The sequence below is a fragment of the Dasypus novemcinctus genome, chromosome 23 (assembly GCF_030445035.2).
Source record: "Dasypus novemcinctus isolate mDasNov1 chromosome 23, mDasNov1.1.hap2, whole genome shotgun sequence".
Classification (NCBI taxonomy): Eukaryota; Metazoa; Chordata; class Mammalia; order Cingulata; family Dasypodidae; genus Dasypus; species Dasypus novemcinctus.
The window spans coordinates 28,816,204-28,832,002 of NC_080695.1; the positions used below are offsets into that span (position 1 = coordinate 28,816,204).

Consider the following 15,799-nt stretch of genomic DNA (forward strand, 5'->3'; position numbering starts at 1 on the left):
ATCTCTGTGATGTAATATCCTGCTTTGCCCACCCTTGCCTCCGCTGCCCCCGGAAGGCGGATACTTCCCCAGAGGCCCGATGCCGTCCCCCGCGGCGGCCCGCGCCTCCGCCAGCGCGCCCAGCGCTTCCAGCACCGTGCCCGAAGCCACCGTAGCCCGTGTCTCCGTCTCCAGTCCGACCTGGTCCAGCCGCTACGGTCCCGCCGAAGCCCCGGGCACCAGGCCGGGTCCGAAAGCGAATAAGGCTGCAAACCCCTGCGAAGGTGCGGCCGTTGACAAGCCCGCGGCCGCCACCGTAGCTATGGCCCCAACTCCGGCTCCAGCCCCGACCCTCACCGGCCCCAGCGCGAGTCCCAGCACTGCCTCGGTGAAGGCTCCGCCTGAGGCCAAGACAGCGCACTGAGCCCAGAGGCACTACCGACTCGTGGTTCCAGCTTGCAATGAAGGAGGTCACCCACCGAGATGTCCATCTGTCCGCCCGCCGCGGGGAAGGAGGGTGGAGGGAGGACGGCTGGGAAAGTCGCACCAGGCCGGCGGGCCCCACCCGCGGCGCCTCCCGGCTTTGCGTAAACAGGGACTACATTTCCCAGGATGCAGTTCGCGGTGCCCTCCTCAATGGCCAATGAGCGCGGGGGGGCGTGGCAAGCCGCCCACCCTGACCCAGCGGCCTTCAGCCTCTCCTGGTAGTCGCTAGATTGGGTGGACGCAAGGGACTGCCCATGCCACCTGTCCCGTGCAGACGCGCTTCCTACGGTGGCCCTGTGCAGGGAAGGGGTCCCCGCCAGCCGTTAGTCCCAAACACAGAACTTGGAAACGGGGTAGTACAGTCTCATGCCCACGCTGGCCCTTGGGTGCTCACACCCAGCCACAGCAGCATGGGGGTCACGTGTAGTCCCCGGGCCTTCCTATGGGGCATCGCAGGCAAGGGCTGGATGGACATTTATTCACAATTACCAGCTTATACACATCTCTGTAGAGCAGGGGCTGTGGGGCCCGCCTATCACAGCTGCACCTCCCATGCTCTGGGTGCTGCCTTCCCAGCCTGTGGCATTTACCTGGGCAGCACCACAGCAAGTTTCATGGGTACAGGGTCAGTAACGGGGTGGCTGGGTGAAGTTCTGCCTGGAATGATCAGAAGTTGGCCAGCAACTGGTCTGTCCCTTCCCCTCCTGGGAAGTTTTGCCTTCACGGCAGTAAGGCCACCAGGATTGAAGCAGGGTCAGAGCTAGGGCCCCAGGGGAGCCTTAGGGTGCATGAGGTGGGGGGAAGCTGGCTTGGGAGAAAAAGATTGAGGAGGGGCCTGTTTCGAGAGAAACTGAGGATGCTGGTTCAGCACTCAGGATGAGGATGTGGTACCTGCAGCAAGCCCAGAGGAAGAGGCGGTGCCTCCCAAGGAGGGCCCCCCTTCAGACCTTAGCACAAGAGCAAGTGCAATGGGCCCTGGGGTTCCACAGCAGGGAAGTCCCGCCCAAGTCTAGCGGCAGTGGATGAAGCAAGTCCACCTGGCTTCTTGAGGGGTCCAGCCTCAGAGAAAGAGGTTGGGGGCCAGACCCACTTGTTCCTCACGCGTGGGTGTTTAGGCTTGGGGAAGTCCCCCCCTTTAGGGCTGCGATGGCTGGTGGGAGTCTGCAGAAGGGTTAGGGCCAGTTTTCAGGAAGCTGGATTGAGAGCCTTTCAAGGCAGACCTTTCCCCTGCAGGTGGGAACCCACCTCAGCTTCAGCTCAGACTTCAGGAGCTGGGCTGATTCTCTCCCACTAGCAGGCACCAGGGCCCCCAAACCAACTAGGTGGGGTCAGGGGCTGGGCCCATGGGATCCGGAATACAGGCTAGGAGTCACTGGACCTGGGGAGGGGAGAGGTTGGGGGCACAGCCCCCAGGGTCCGTGGGTGCTCCAAAGTCCCCTGAGTTTCGGGTTCAGCTGATGTAGACACGGTGGAAATCGTGGGCACCAAAGGCTGCATTGCACTTGGGGCACTTCCTCTGGCGGGCCTCGTAGCGGCCCCGTACACACTCGAAGCAGAAAACGTGGAAGCACTTGGTAAGGACTGCATCCTTCTTGCGGGTGTTACAGCAAGGGCAGGTCAACCGTGCCTGCGCGGGGCAAAGGCGGCAGCTCTGGACCAGCCCTGGTGTGCCCAGGCCCTCAGCTACCCGCAGGCTGAGCCCACCGTGTGGCAGTGCACACACCCTCCCAACAACCCAGGGAGTGAGGGAAGGGCACTCTATAGACAGGACACTGAAGCCCAGAAGCCGAGGTCTCAAAAAGAGAAAGACAGGCTGGAGTGGCCCTGCCCAGCCCTTCCAGGCCCTTCCACTGTTTCACCTCTGGCACTGATGCCTTCTACAGCAAAACCCCAACCCTGGCTCAAGCCTGCTGCCCACATTCTCTCCACCTGTACCTGCTACGTCACATTTGAGCATGGCAGTGTCACTAGGAATCTGCTGTCTCTACCCTCACCTGACCCCCAGGTGCTGCGCAGAAATCCTGCTGTCACTCCCTGGACTCACTCCTCCCCCTCACCTAGTAACTCCAGGTGGGAATTTCTCCAATACTCCTCCCCTGCCTTGTGTGAAATTCCATCCCAACCCCTCAGCAACCGCCCAGCATCACCTCTTCCCCACCTCAGGGCCTGACTCATGAGCATTTAACAGGCTCCCAAGCCTCTCTTCTTTAGAAGCCCCATGGCGGCGGCCCCTCTTCAGGCAACTGCTTCAAAGGGTTGTCTAATACTAGATCACACCCCCCACCCCCCACCCACTCTAGTTGGTGAGACAAGGGTAATATGACCCTTACCCCACCCAAACAATTCCCACACAGACTGCCAAATCTAAGGGGCGTCTCATGCTCAGTTCATCTGCCTCCTTGGCAGCTCTGACTCAGCTTACCCCCACCCCTCAACTTCCCCCAACTCCCTATCACTCTCCTTCCCAACCCAGGCTAGTCTTCCTCTAGCCACCACTTAAATTCTAAGAATTCAAAGGGAGAAGAACACCCCATGCCTTCACTGCCAGACCCTGCCCTGGTGAGTGCACCTGTACCTGTCTTTCCCCCCGGCCCCTGCTGCCATGCCCCAAGCTTGTGTTCCAGCCTAGACCTTGGGCCTTGAGGGCCACCCCCTCCCAGAAAGCTCTCCCAGGAGGTCCCATCAGCATCTTGTTCTCAGCACTACCGTGATATCATCCGCCAAAACCTACCTTTCCACCATCTTCCTAATCTCAGGAAATGGCCCTGTCATCCGAGCTCAAAGGAGGAACCCAAGAGTTCTCTTTACTACGTCCTCTTCCCTACGCCATGCGCCTGATCCCCAAATCCAGGCAATTTTGCCTCCTAAATGTTTCCCAATCCATCTTCTTGGGTCTCCCAATACCTCAGGCCAACTAAGTACCATTTTTGCCTCAGTAACCACAACAGCTTAACCACAAACCTGACCAAGTCACTCTCGTTTAAAACCCTTCAAGTCTCCACACTGCTGCAAAAAAAATTAAGCACCTCACCCTGGCTCACCACACCCCACAGGAAGGACCCTGCCCCACCTCACCAGGTTTGCCTCTCACCCCAGGACCCACATTCTCAGCCCCAACTCTGATGCCCAGCAGGCCACTCTTCCAGCATGCCTCTCTCTCCGCTTGGGGCCTCGGCGTACCTTTCCTCTGCCTGAAAGCCGCCCACCCATTCCTTGCAGCTAACTCTGACCATCCTTCAGTGTGTGGGTGCAGAACACACCTCCCGGGGCTGGTTTAAGGGTCTCCTCGGAGTTCCCACAGCAGGCCCCCAGCCTCTGCCATCACATCTCTTGATGTGATCCCTTCACTGCCTCCCCCATCTGACTGTGAGGACCAACATATCTGTGACCAAGACTAGTTTTCAGTCCCTGCCCCGCACCTAGCACTGTGCCTAGCACATGGTCACCAAATACTGGCTCATCAGTACCATTCTGTGGTCCTACCTTATCTCTGGGACCCCAAGACTATCCCCCACTACAGTCCACACCAAGCCCCTATCTCAGGTTCCTGGGTCAGCGGGCCACAGCTCAACCCCACAGCCCCACCTTGTACTCCTTGATCTCCTCCTGGAGGATTTCGTCGGCATCTGCATAAACCTCCACCTTCCTCTGCTTCTCTAGCTTGCGCCGCAGCCGCGAGATGTCCTCCTGGGGCAGGAGGGAGGCAAGGTTACGTGCAGGGCCGTCCCCTCACACTGCCTGATCCCAGACAGCCTCTGTGACACTGCCCACCCTGCCCTCCCCACACACCTGAGCCCTCTTGAGGTTGAAGCTCTCTTTCTCCCGAGCAGCCCGGCTCTCCGCCAGGCAGGGCTGGATCTCTCGCAGCCGTGTCTGCACGTGCTCCAGCTGCACCTTCAGGTCCTCGGCCAGCTGGGCTGCTTCCACAGCCTGAGGCAAGGGGGACAGGAAGGAGGGGTGCCCTCCTGAGCCTGGGAAGCCAAGCCCAGGTCCGCCCATGCGGTGGAAAACCGTCTAGTTCACCATTTGTACCCGCACTGTTCCTGCCTGTCTCCTCAGCCCTGAGCTCCTGCTCCGCTCCCCCTCCTCCCAACACTCACTTCCTCACCTGCACGATGCTCTCCTGTCTGAAACTTCACAGGGGTCTTCTCTCTGCTCCCCTCAATCTTCCCATCATAAACATTTCCCCTGCAACTCCCTCAGGTCTCAGCTCAAATGTCATCTCCTGAAAGAGGCTTCCCCATTTTTCTCTTACAGCACCTTGTTTTCTACCATAAGAATCACTGCTATCTGTAACGATATGTTTTATTTGTGGGGTTATTGGCTTGATATTTGCTCCTGAAATAAGGAAGGGCCACAAAGGCAGGGACCCTCTTGTCCCCAGCACAGGGTCTGGCACACAGCAGAGGTGTAACAATAATGGGCTGACTGAAGAAGAAAAGGCCCAACGGAGAACAGAAGATGAAAATCAACGCTACTCTTAAACCTTTGCCGTGAGCTATACACTTTTCCTGTGGACCTCACTGACTATGTGTGACAAGACCTGCCCCCACCTCACCCCACCGCTGAACCAAGACAGTGGTGACAACATGAAGCCTGGAGCCAAAGACACTTTTAGGCTCAAAATCCAGCTCTAATCTACTCTTAAGACAGCTGGCCTCCATGAGCCTCCATTTTCCACACTCATGAAATGGGTACTGATAACTGAAGCCACCTTGACAGAATCACTGTGGGACAAAAATGTGACCAAGTGTGCATGGCACTCGGCATGGCATCTGGCACACAGAAGGGTTTGATGTGTGTGAGCTGGTAACTAGCTGGGCGTGCTGACACAAGGAGAAGCAGAGCCAAGCTTCCATGCCCTCACCCCACCCAGCCTCTCACTTCAGGAGGTGGGGAAGGCGGGTGAGCCGACTTCCTAGGTCACAGGACCCTGTGGGTCCAGCCTCACCTTCCTCTTGTTGAGCTCCAGGGCCTGGCTGCGCAGTGTCAGCTCCTTCTCCACACCCCCGAGGCTGCCCTGCAAGGCCCGCTCCTTTTCCTCCAGCTTCTGAACGGTCAGCAGCTGGGCATCAACCTGAGGGTAGGGGAGAAGACTCTGCTGGGAAGCCCCTGCCTCTCCAGATCTGTGCTCTGCTCCATGAGCCCAGGGCAGCCATACCTGGGACTTGAGGCCGAGAACCTGCTCGCCCAGCTCATCCTTCTCCTCCCGCAACAGCTTATGAATCTGGTTTGCCTTGATCCGCTCCGACATCAGCTTGAAGTTGGCATCATCCTTTTCCCGCAGTTGCTGTAGTAGCCGCCCGTTCTGCTCCTGCATGTCCTCGAAAGCCTGACCTGTGACATCCATCTCCGACAGCAGCGCCTCCTCCTCCTGCATCAAGTGGGCAGCGACAAGATGGACAGACAGCATGGCTGTGCAACAGCCACAGAATATGTGGCTGAGCAAAGAACCAAGGAAGGGAACAGGCCGCTGAGGTGCCACAGCTGCGAGGGGCACCCACCAGGGATTTGAGGAAGCCCAGCACTCAGAAGCAAGGGGACCACCGAGGGGCCAACCTGCTTGGTGGCACCCAGTTTGCGCTGCAGGTGCTCAATCTGCTCCTCTGCCTGCCGGATGCGCCGCAGAGCATCCTCATCCGCAATCTTCTTGCTCTCCCTCCGATCCCTCTCCTCCAACTCCCGAATGCGGCTCCGGAGCTCATCAACCTATGGCCACCAGGAGGAGAGTGCGTTCTTGCCTTTGCTTCCTGCTGACCTAGGATTCTGCTCTGGTCAGACCCCTCCAAGGGCAACAGGACCCCTGGGGTAGCCTTTGTGCAGGCCCCGGGCCCCACCTTCTCACCTCAGCCTTGGCCTTGCGTTCAGCTGCCATGAGCTGCACCTTATCCCGCTGTTCCTTGGGCGCTGACTTGTACATGTCCAGTAGCAGCTTCATCTCCTTCTGGCTCTCCTGGGCCTTCCTGGGGGAGGTATGGGACCAAGGGTCAGCAAGTTAAGAGCTGGAAACCACTTGGCCAGGGTGGGGAGGGTAGGAGACAGGAAAAGGGGCCTCACTTGAGTTCTGCTCGGAGACCTTTGAGGAGCTCTGACTCCTTCCTCTTGGCCTCTTCCACCTTGACCTTCTCCCTATCAGCCCTTGAGAGAGCTGAGGCTGCAGGTGGGGGTCCCAGGCCAGGTCCTTCCCGTTCCCGAAGTTCCCGCTTGGGCCTGGCCTCAGGTTCTCGGGCCCGGGAAGAGGGGCCCTGGGCCCCAGGGTTTAGGGCCTGGGCATCCTCCTCAGAGGGGACCAGCTCCTCCTTCCTCACTGAGGAGGCAGTAGGGGTGATGCCAGGCACTGAAGCCATCTCCTTTCTGCCATCGAGGGTGCCACCAGGGCCTGGCCCACTCTCTTCTTTCCCTAGGGCTGGGGCACTGAGACCGGAGTCGTCTGGGTGGCCCAGGTTGGGGATGGAGTGGGTAGAGCCACTGGCTTGTGCCCGGAGCTGAGAAGACAGAGAGGGAACAGGAGTGAGGTGAGTTGGTACCCACTGGGTCCAGCTAAGGCAACTCCCTGGCAGCCCACTCACTTTTCCAATCTCAGCTTGCACTTCCCTCAGCTTCCGCTTGTAGCGCTGGGCGTCCCCCTTGAGCTGGTGGTTGTGGTTTTGAAGGCTGCTGATCAGGTGGCGCATCTCCCGATTGATGGGACCTGGGAGAAGGGAGTCCGGAAAGTAAGGGGTTGACCCCTTGGTGGGAGAAAAGGCTGAGCCAGAGCCATCATTCCCATCGTGCAGGAGAGGCAGACAGCATAGCATGATTTCATCGAAGTAAATAACAGACTTGAAGAAAATCCACCCAAAAGTAACAATGCTGCCTCTTGGTATTATTTCTGTTAATGTAGGTGCTTTTATTCTTATTTATATCAGGATAGACCACATGTTAGGGCACAATGGAGCACTCAATAAATATAATAAATATAAAAAGATTGAAATTATACAAAGCACCTTCTCAGATCATAATGGAATATCTATTATGGAAATCCATAATAGGAAAGAGATAAATTCACAAATGTGTGAAAACTAAACAACACACTCCTAAATAATCAGTGAGTCAAGAAGAAATTACAAGTGAAATCAGTAAATATAGCAAGACAAATGAAAAGCTAAGATATTTTAAGAAGAAAGTTATTAAGTTAAAATCAAAGACCTAAATGAACAGCTGGAGAAACGAGAAAAAGAACAGCAAGCCAATCTCAAAGCAAGTAGAAGGAAAGAAATGATAAAGATTAGAATAGAAATAAATGAAATTGAGAACAAAAAAAAAACCACACCAGAAAACAATAAAGTCAACAAAATCAAAGGCTGGCTCTTTGAGAAGATCAATAAAATTGACAAACCCCTAGCTAGACTAACAAAAAAAAAGGAGAGAAAATGCAAATAAATACCATCAGAAATGAAAGGGAGGAAGTTACAACTGACCCTACAGAAATAAGAAGGATCATAAGAGGATATTATGAGAAATTGCATGCCAACAAACTAGACAAACTAAATCAAATGGACAAATTCCTGAAATGCACAATCTACACTGACGCTAGAATATAAGAATTTAACAAACCAATCACATTTAAAGAGACTCAATCTGTCATCAAAAATCTCCCAACTGACAAAAGAAAGATCAAAATCAAAAACACAAAAAAAACAAAAAATATCTCCCAACTGGGAAGCAGATGTGGCTCAAGCTACTGGACTTATGCCTACCACTTGGGAGGTCCCAGGTTTAGTTTCCAGGTTCTCCTGGAAAAGGTGAGCTGTCCTGGCAGGCAGGCACGGCAAGCTGACACAATGAGATAATGCAACGAAAGAGAAACAAAGAGGAAAGACAATGAGAGACACACAAACCAGGGAGGTGAGGTGGCTCAAGTGATTGAGCACCTCTCTTCCACATGGGAGATCCTAGGCTTGGTTCCCAGTGCCTCCTAAAAAAAAAGGGAGCAGACACAGAAAGCACACATGAAATGTACACAGAGAATAGAAAGCAACCGCAAAAAACCGGGCAGGGAATAAATACATAAAATATATCTTTTAAAAAATCTCCCAACACAGAAAAGTCCAGGACCACAAAGCTTGATCACAGGTGAATTCTACAAGGCATTTTGAAAATAATTAACACAATCCTGTTTAAACACCTCCAAAAAACGGAACAGGAAAATTACCCAATACATTTTATGAAGCTAACATCACCCTGATACCAAAGCCAGATAAAGGATAAAGACACTACAAGAGGGAAACGGACTTTGGCCCAGTGGTTAGGGCGTCCGTCTACCACATGGGAGGCCCGCCGTTCAAGCCCAGGGCCTCCTTGACCTGTGTGGAGCTGGCCCATGTGCAGTGCTGATGCACGCAAGGAGTGCCGTGCTACGCAAGGGTGTCCCCCGCGTAGGGGAGCCCCACGCGCAAGGAGTGCACCCATAAGGAGAGCCGCCCAGCGCGAAGGAGGGAGCAGCCTGCCGACGAATGGCGCCGCCCACACTTCCCGTGCCGCTGATGACAAGAGAAGCGGACAGAGAAACAAGACGCAGCAAAAAGACACAGAAAACAGACAACCGGGGGAGGGGAGGGGAATTAAATAAATAAAAAAAAAAAAAAAAAAAAAAAAAGACACTACAAGAAAATTACAGACCAATCCTCTAATGAACATAGATGCAAAAATTCTCAACAAAATACTTGCAAGCTGAATCCAACAGTATATCAAAATACTTACACATCACGACCAAATGAGATTCATTCCTGATATACAAGGCTAGTTCAACATAAAATCGATCAACATAATATATCACATTAATAAATCAAAGGGGAAAAACCACATGATCATCTCAATTGATGCAAAAAGACGTGACAAAATCCAACATCCTTTCTTTGTATTACTTCTGCTAATGTAAGTTATTTTATTATTTATTTTTAAGTTTTATTAAGATACAGTCACATACCATACAATCCTTCCAAAGTGTACAATCAGTGGCTTTTAGTATTCAGTAGAAAGTGTTCTAAAATTTTTTGTGCTGATGTGCAATACTGTGAATATACTAATGTAGGTTCTTTTAATTGCTCTTAATTTCCTTCAGTGAAATAGATAACTATAACAGGGTCAAAATAAATTAATCAACTTCCTGAAGACCAGGGGTTCTTAACCTTTTTTGCCAGTCAGGTAAAAACCATGAACCCTTTACTAAACCCACACTATACTGTGTATTATTATTATTTTTTTACAGTGATTAATATAAAAGATGTGTAAGCCTTTATTTTACATACTCTATACTGTGTATTATTAAATAACTGTATCACACCTGCACCAACATATCCTCACAAGAATAATGGTTTTTTTTTGAATTTCAATTCAAGCTCATGGATCCCTGGTTAAGGACTCCTGTGTTAGATTTTTAAACAGCTATAACCTTCTCATACTTTCCTGCCCTCCCCAACTAAAATCACACATTCCTTCTCCTGGGACTTTCGATCTTCCTTCACTGCTTTATGTTTCTTGGTATACTCTTTACTAAACATGTGTTCTATTTTTTTTCCTGCTTTATTGCTCGTCTTCCCCTACTATAATGATGCTCCACAACACAGGGATTCTTTGTATTGTGTTCACTGGCATAACCCCAAAGCCTGGACGAGCAGAGCCTGGTTCCTAAGTGGACAGCGGACAGTGAATGAGTCTCTCAGAAACACATTTTAAGGCCAGTGAACCAGATGGGGCTGACAGCAACCCCAACTTGTGCACCATGAGCCAGACAGTATGGTCTTGTTCTCCAGAGAGCACTGAGCTCTGGGAAGATAAAAGGCCGAAGCCCTAGCATTGGGACAGGCAGCACTCCCCACCAGGCCTGACATTCCCAGGTAGGGCCCCACCTGTCCTGCCCGCACCACATACCTGCCTGCTCATTGGCTGCCAGGTTCTGTTCAAACTCGATGCGCAGCATCTCATACTCTTTGCGGACCTGGGCCAGCGTGTCCTCCAGTTGGATGACCTCTGTGCGCAGCTTCTTCTGTAGCCCCAGCTCATCACTCTGTGGGTTGAAGCGTTAAGGTCCCACATGACCCCTCTGGCCAACCCTCCCCTTGTTCTCCTCATCTCAGGCCTCAAAGGCTTAGGAATAATCTATTCCAAGGGACCCCTGGCAGACACACTCAGCGCTTGGGTCTGAGCCCTACCCCACCTCTAACCCACCTCCCACTTCTGACCCAGGGCCACACCTCCATGTGCTCGATGTGCCTCAGATGGGAGTTTTTGGTGGCCAGCAGCAGCCCCCGGGCCTCATCCAGCTGGGTCTTCACTTGCAGAGACTCGTTGTAGAGCAGTGAGAACTGGGCCTGCAGCAGGCGGTACTCCCCTGTCTCCCGCACCACTTCCTCAGGAAGGCTTCGCAAGGCCACCTGGGTTGAGGGAGGGGGGTTACCCAAAGGTGGTGAGCAAGCAGGACTCGGGGGTCTGCCTGTGCCTCGCAGGTCCAGGCAGCCTCAACCCCAACCACGTCCCACCTTGAGGCGCTCATTGGTCCGCACAGCCCCCTGCAGTTCGGCCTGTAGCTTCTCCAGCTCTGCCATGCGGCTGTTGGCCAGTTCCTGGTTTTCTTCCAACTCTGCATTCAGCATCTCAAACTATGGAGTGGGAGGGGCCATGGGAGGCAGAGCCAGGCCGGAATGCATGCTTCCCTCACGTCCCCACCATAAACTCCGTCCAAACCCCCTGTGCAGGGCAGTGATGGACTATGAAGTCACAGGGAGAGCCAGACCCAAACACTGTTCCAAGAGCTCCCAAAAAAAAAGGGAGAAAATTCAGTACTGCATGGTCAGTGCTGGGAATCAAGGCTCTTAACTGCTCTGGAGTCAGGGGAGGATTCCTGGAAGACCTGAAGAGCCAGCTGGAGTAAAGAGAAACAAGGTACATTGACCCCCATGGCACCAAATTATGTGCAAGGACCAAGAAGCAAGAGAGAAGGCAGGAGGCAAAATAAGATATTGATTTAATACACCCCACACAAGACCCTCAGCCACCCAGTTAGAATGCCACTGAACTCCAACCCACTTCCATTCTTCACCTCCTTCCTCTGGTTTTTTTGTTTGTTTGTTTGTTTGGGGTCTTTATAACCAACTGACATACTACACGCTTTATTTATTTTTTTATGTCAGTTTCCCTTAGAGCCTAGAACCTAAACTCTGTAACAGCTTTGATGTTCGTCTGTTTTGTTCTCCAGCATTTCTAGCACCAAGCGCAAGAGCTGGCATTTAGTGTCCTGCAATTATTTACTGAGTAAATGAATGAATAAAAGAACAGCAGGAGTGAAACACATAGGGCAGGACCTCAGGCATTATGCTTCCATGTTTATCCTTAATTCTGAGGGTTACACTAAGAGTGGAGTAAAGATAATCGGAGGCTTGGAGAAGACTGATGTCCACTTACCTTCTGCATACTGAGTGTGATCTGGCCACCCTGGAAGCCAGAGGAACTCCCAGACACATAATAGCCAGAGTTGAGCTGTGGAGAGAAGAGAGACAAAGAGCCGTGGGGAAACGCCAGGGCCCATGTGTCCCAGCCCTGGCTCCGTTAGACCCAGAGTTCCAGCCCCACCTGCTCCAAGGCCTCTGCTAGGTGCTTATTGAGCTTCTGCTCACGCTTGCGCAGCTTCTCAATGTCCCACTGCAGATCCTCCACTGTCGTCTCCATCTCTAACACCTTGGTCTCTGCTGATGTCACTTTATCCTGGAGCTCAGAATACTATGGCAATAGAGAAGAAAGATGCTTGGGTTGAAGACTTGGCTCCCCAAGATTCCTCGGGTGCCCATCTAACCCAAACCCAGCCCTGAGTCTAATCCCGCCCCACATGCCCAATTCCCACCTCCAGTGAAATGCGGTGGTGCTTCTCCTGCAGCTGAGTGGCTAAGTCCTGCAATCTCCGGTTCTCACGGCCCAGCTCCCGGGTCCGTGCCCGAGCTGCCTCACCAGGAAGCTCATTGTCTCCTGGGAAGGCAGGGCACAGGTAAGAGCCAAAACCAGGACAATGGGGCAAAGCACTTACTATGGAGTCTGCTACGTGCCCAATATGATACCCCGGCTGTCTTGCCAATCTCTCATGGGACAAAAGCAGGCATCTTTATCCCCATTGTATGGAAAGGAAAAAGAAAATCCTCAGACAGGGTTTTCCATTTGTACAGGATGCCCAGGCTAGAGTGACAGAGCTAAGGCTGGAGAAAGCTGTCAGTCTGCAAAACCAGGGCACTTGCTGGTTTGCCTTGTGGAACAGCAAGCACCACTGCAGTTTGTGCAAAGTGCACCAGAGAGGTCTGCAGCCAGTAAAAGGTGGTGCCACCACCATCAACAACAACTCCTACCCATCCCTCCCGAGTTCAACTCCAGGAATCAATGCTGAAGGCCCCTTCCCTCCGGAACGTGGCTGATTTAGCCCTTGGGGAATTCTAGCTGCCTTTGGGATCAGGGCCTGGAGAGAATGCCATAAAGGTACAGGTGGCAGTGTACAGCTTTGGGGTGGGGGTGTGAAGAACTAACCTCGACTGTACACTCGCTGACAGAGTTCCTCCACCCGGCGTTGTAGGCGGTCTGAGGCCTCTACCACCCGGGACACAGCCGCCTTGGAGAACTCCATACGGCCCTGCAGCTGAAGCTCCACCTCCTCACTGCTGCTGGCACCCAGAGCCACCACAAAAGCCAAAGCTGGCTCACTGAGAGGGGGCCGCAACTGCATTGGCAGGGGCTCTGGAATGAACAGAGAGCAGTTACCACCACACTGTACCAAGTCCCCGACAGTCCTTCATACTCCACAGCTCTGTGCATCTAACACAATGCCCGTAGTACATTATTATCCTATCTTGAAAGTGAAACAAATGAGATTCCGAGAGAGAAAATAATTCCCTCAGAGCCATAGAACTCCCAAATCACTTCCTCCAGGAAGCTTCTTTTGCCCTCCCAATCTAAATGAGAACCACACATGCACATGCACACACATTTATTTCCTTTCAGGATCTCCTACGCTTCTACTTACAGCTTACAATTGTGCATGTACTTGTACTTACTTAAAACTCTGTTTACCTCTCTACGTGTTAGCTCCCAAATGGTAGATGCAATGTTTCTTTGTGCTTACCTTTGCCTCCTCTGAATCAAAGACAGTGTCAAGTACATAGTCAACACTCAATATTAATAGTTTTTATAGGGAAGCGGACTTGGCCCAGTGGTTAGGGCATCCGTCTACCACATGGGACGTCCACGGTTCAAACCCCGGGCCTCCTTGACCTGTGTGGAGCTGGCCCATGCACAATGCTGATGCGTGCAAGGAGTGCCCTGCCACGCAGGGGTGTCCCCCACGAAGGGGAGCCCCACGCCCAAGGAGTGCACCCCGTAAGGAGAGCCGCCCAGCGCGAAGGAAAGTGCAGCCAGCTTAAGAATGGCGCCGCCCACACGGGGAGCTGACACAAGATGACGCAACAAAAAGAAACACAGATTCCCATGCCACTGACAACAACAGAAACGGACAAAGAAGACGATGCAGCAAATAGACACACAGAACAGACAGTCGGGGCGGGGGGGGGGAAGGGGAGAGAAATAAATAAATAAATAAAATCTTTTTTAAAAAAAAGTTTTTTTTAACTAAACATGCGTATCAAAAGATGGACTGCCCTACAAACCAAGCCTGTCATTTTCCATACCCTGCATTCTTACCCACCATACTTTCCTGCCAAAAATGAAATGAATAGTGCTGGGGAGGATGGAGGGTGGAGAATTCAGGAGCCTAACAAAGTACTCTCCTACCCAAGACCCTCCCAGAATTCATTTAAGCTCCCCAGATCCTAGGGCTCTGCCCTACCCCTCAGCTCTGATGTCCCTGGCTCTGTGGTAGGCATCCCATCACGTGCCAGACCCTCCTGGGTCCCAGGTGCCTCTGTCCCTGAAGACTCTTCCCCCTGGCTCTCATGGCGTCGGAGAAGGACTTCCACAGTTTCATCCAGCTAAAGGGAGAAAGCACCAAAAATAGTATGAATCCCTCAGGTGCTTCCCAGCATGATACTCCTTTCCCAGCATGGGAAAAAAGAATCATGCTGAGGATTGGTAGCTGGGTCAAGGCCAGATCTTGGAAAGCAGAAGGGTAATCTACCTGTGCCCAGTAACGATTGACAATGAGGAGTGTGGCGTCATCTGTGGCCTGCCGCTTCTCTAGTTTCTCAATTCGTTCTCGGAGTTCATCTTCAAAAGCTTGTCGCTGTTCCAACCGCTCTGCCAGCTTCTTGTTCTTGAACTGCAGTACCTTCAAGTCCATTTCTTCCTATCAGAAGAAACAGATGGGCCAATGAGAGGGTCAAGCAGGGTCCATAAGCCAGGGAGGCACAGAGGAGAGCAACTTGAATGGACCAGAGATGGGAGATTTTCCCCAGACTAATGCTAACAGAATTTAAAGAAGCTCCAACACCCACAGAGAAAGCTTTTGGTTATGAGATTAGTTCTGCTTCTGCCTCTGTCCCTTTCTAACTCTGAAGTCTCTGACAGATCACACGCCCTCTGGGAACCTACATTTCCATCACTAAACGGAAGGCAAATGTGTTCTCAGGTCCCTTCAATAAAGTTTACTGAAAAGCTAAGTCTGGGATCGGAAGTTAGGGCTGCATGCGCAGAACAGACAGATGGGGGTCTGGCAATCTCTGAGGGGTGGGGCAAGAGCCCACGAACCGTGGAAGAGATGCCCCCGAGGCGAATGGGTTCTATGAGAGTGGTTGTGGTCTTCTCCTCGCGGCTCAGCTTCTTCTCTGGGGGACCTGAGCCCCCGTCGCCTGCGGCGCGTTTATTGCCGGGTCCCGACATGGTCGCGGTGGAGACGAGCGGCGCAGGGTCCCCGAGGAGCGCCAGAGGACGGAGGCGGACCTTCCGTCACCTGCAGAAAACAGAAGACAGAGCTATGGAAGCGGCCAGTGTCCCACTGCCCCGAACACCCCCGCACACACCTGCCGGATATCCCCCTCGGCAGCCGCAGGGCGCTCACCCGCAGCACCCTCAGCCTTGCGCCGCCATCTTGGATTTCATCGGACGTCACCGGCCTGCCCAACACAGGGCGCAGGCGCCAGACGCGGTGCCGGAAATGGCGACACTTTCTTATTTCCTGTTTCTATTGGTTGCACTTGGTCCCGTCTCTTCGATCGTGTTTGGTTTCTGCCTGAACACCGCCTCTTTCTCTCGGTGATTGGCCAGTAGACAATTGCTATGGTAACGGACACCACACGCCCACTTCCTCGCCTATACTCTTATTGGCAACTTTGAAGAGGGCACAGCGGAAGGCTTTGCAACGTTTTAC

At 52.9% G+C, this 15,799-nt stretch overlaps 1 protein-coding gene across 2 annotated transcripts; it reads right to left on the reverse strand.

The window, feature by feature from the left end:
- Positions 1-922: 922 nt before the first annotated feature.
- Positions 923-15,745, reverse strand: RNF40 (ring finger protein 40). Of its 2 annotated transcripts, none has more exons than XM_004479393.4 (20): positions 15,491-15,745; positions 15,181-15,382; positions 14,612-14,779; positions 14,324-14,465; positions 13,012-13,218; positions 12,344-12,465; positions 12,076-12,222; positions 11,908-11,982; positions 10,986-11,105; positions 10,701-10,880; positions 10,378-10,513; positions 7,035-7,156; positions 6,523-6,950; positions 6,311-6,428; positions 6,025-6,174; positions 5,627-5,839; positions 5,417-5,542; positions 4,255-4,395; positions 4,051-4,152; positions 923-2,092 (listed from the first exon to the last, which is right to left on the reverse strand). In XM_004479393.4, the coding sequence occupies exons 2-20, from the start codon at positions 15,310-15,312 to the stop codon at positions 1,916-1,918; spliced, it is 3,006 nt and encodes a 1,001-aa protein (XP_004479450.1). In that variant the 5' UTR covers positions 15,313-15,382; positions 15,491-15,745; the 3' UTR covers positions 923-1,915. The 2 variants fall into 2 exon arrangements, with proteins under 2 accessions (XP_004479450.1, XP_058142034.1); XM_058286051.2 differs by having other exon boundaries at positions 15,181-15,404; positions 15,453-15,539.
- Between the last annotated feature and the right edge of the window lie 54 nt (positions 15,746-15,799).

Bases quoted from the DNA above. Each gene is read 5' to 3' on its own strand.
- RNF40 (XM_004479393.4), bottom strand. From the start codon at position 15,312: ATGTCGGGACCCGGCAATAAACGCGCCGCAGGCGACGGGGGCTCAGGT. The intron at 14,780-15,180 runs GTTCGTGGGCTC...TTCTTCTGATAG, and splicing joins TCGGGGGCATCTCTTCCACG to GAAGAAATGGACTTGAAGGT. The intron at 6,951-7,034 runs GTGAGTGGGCTG...CTGTCTTCTCAG, and splicing joins TGCAAGCTGAGATTGGAAAA to CTCCGGGCACAAGCCAGTGG.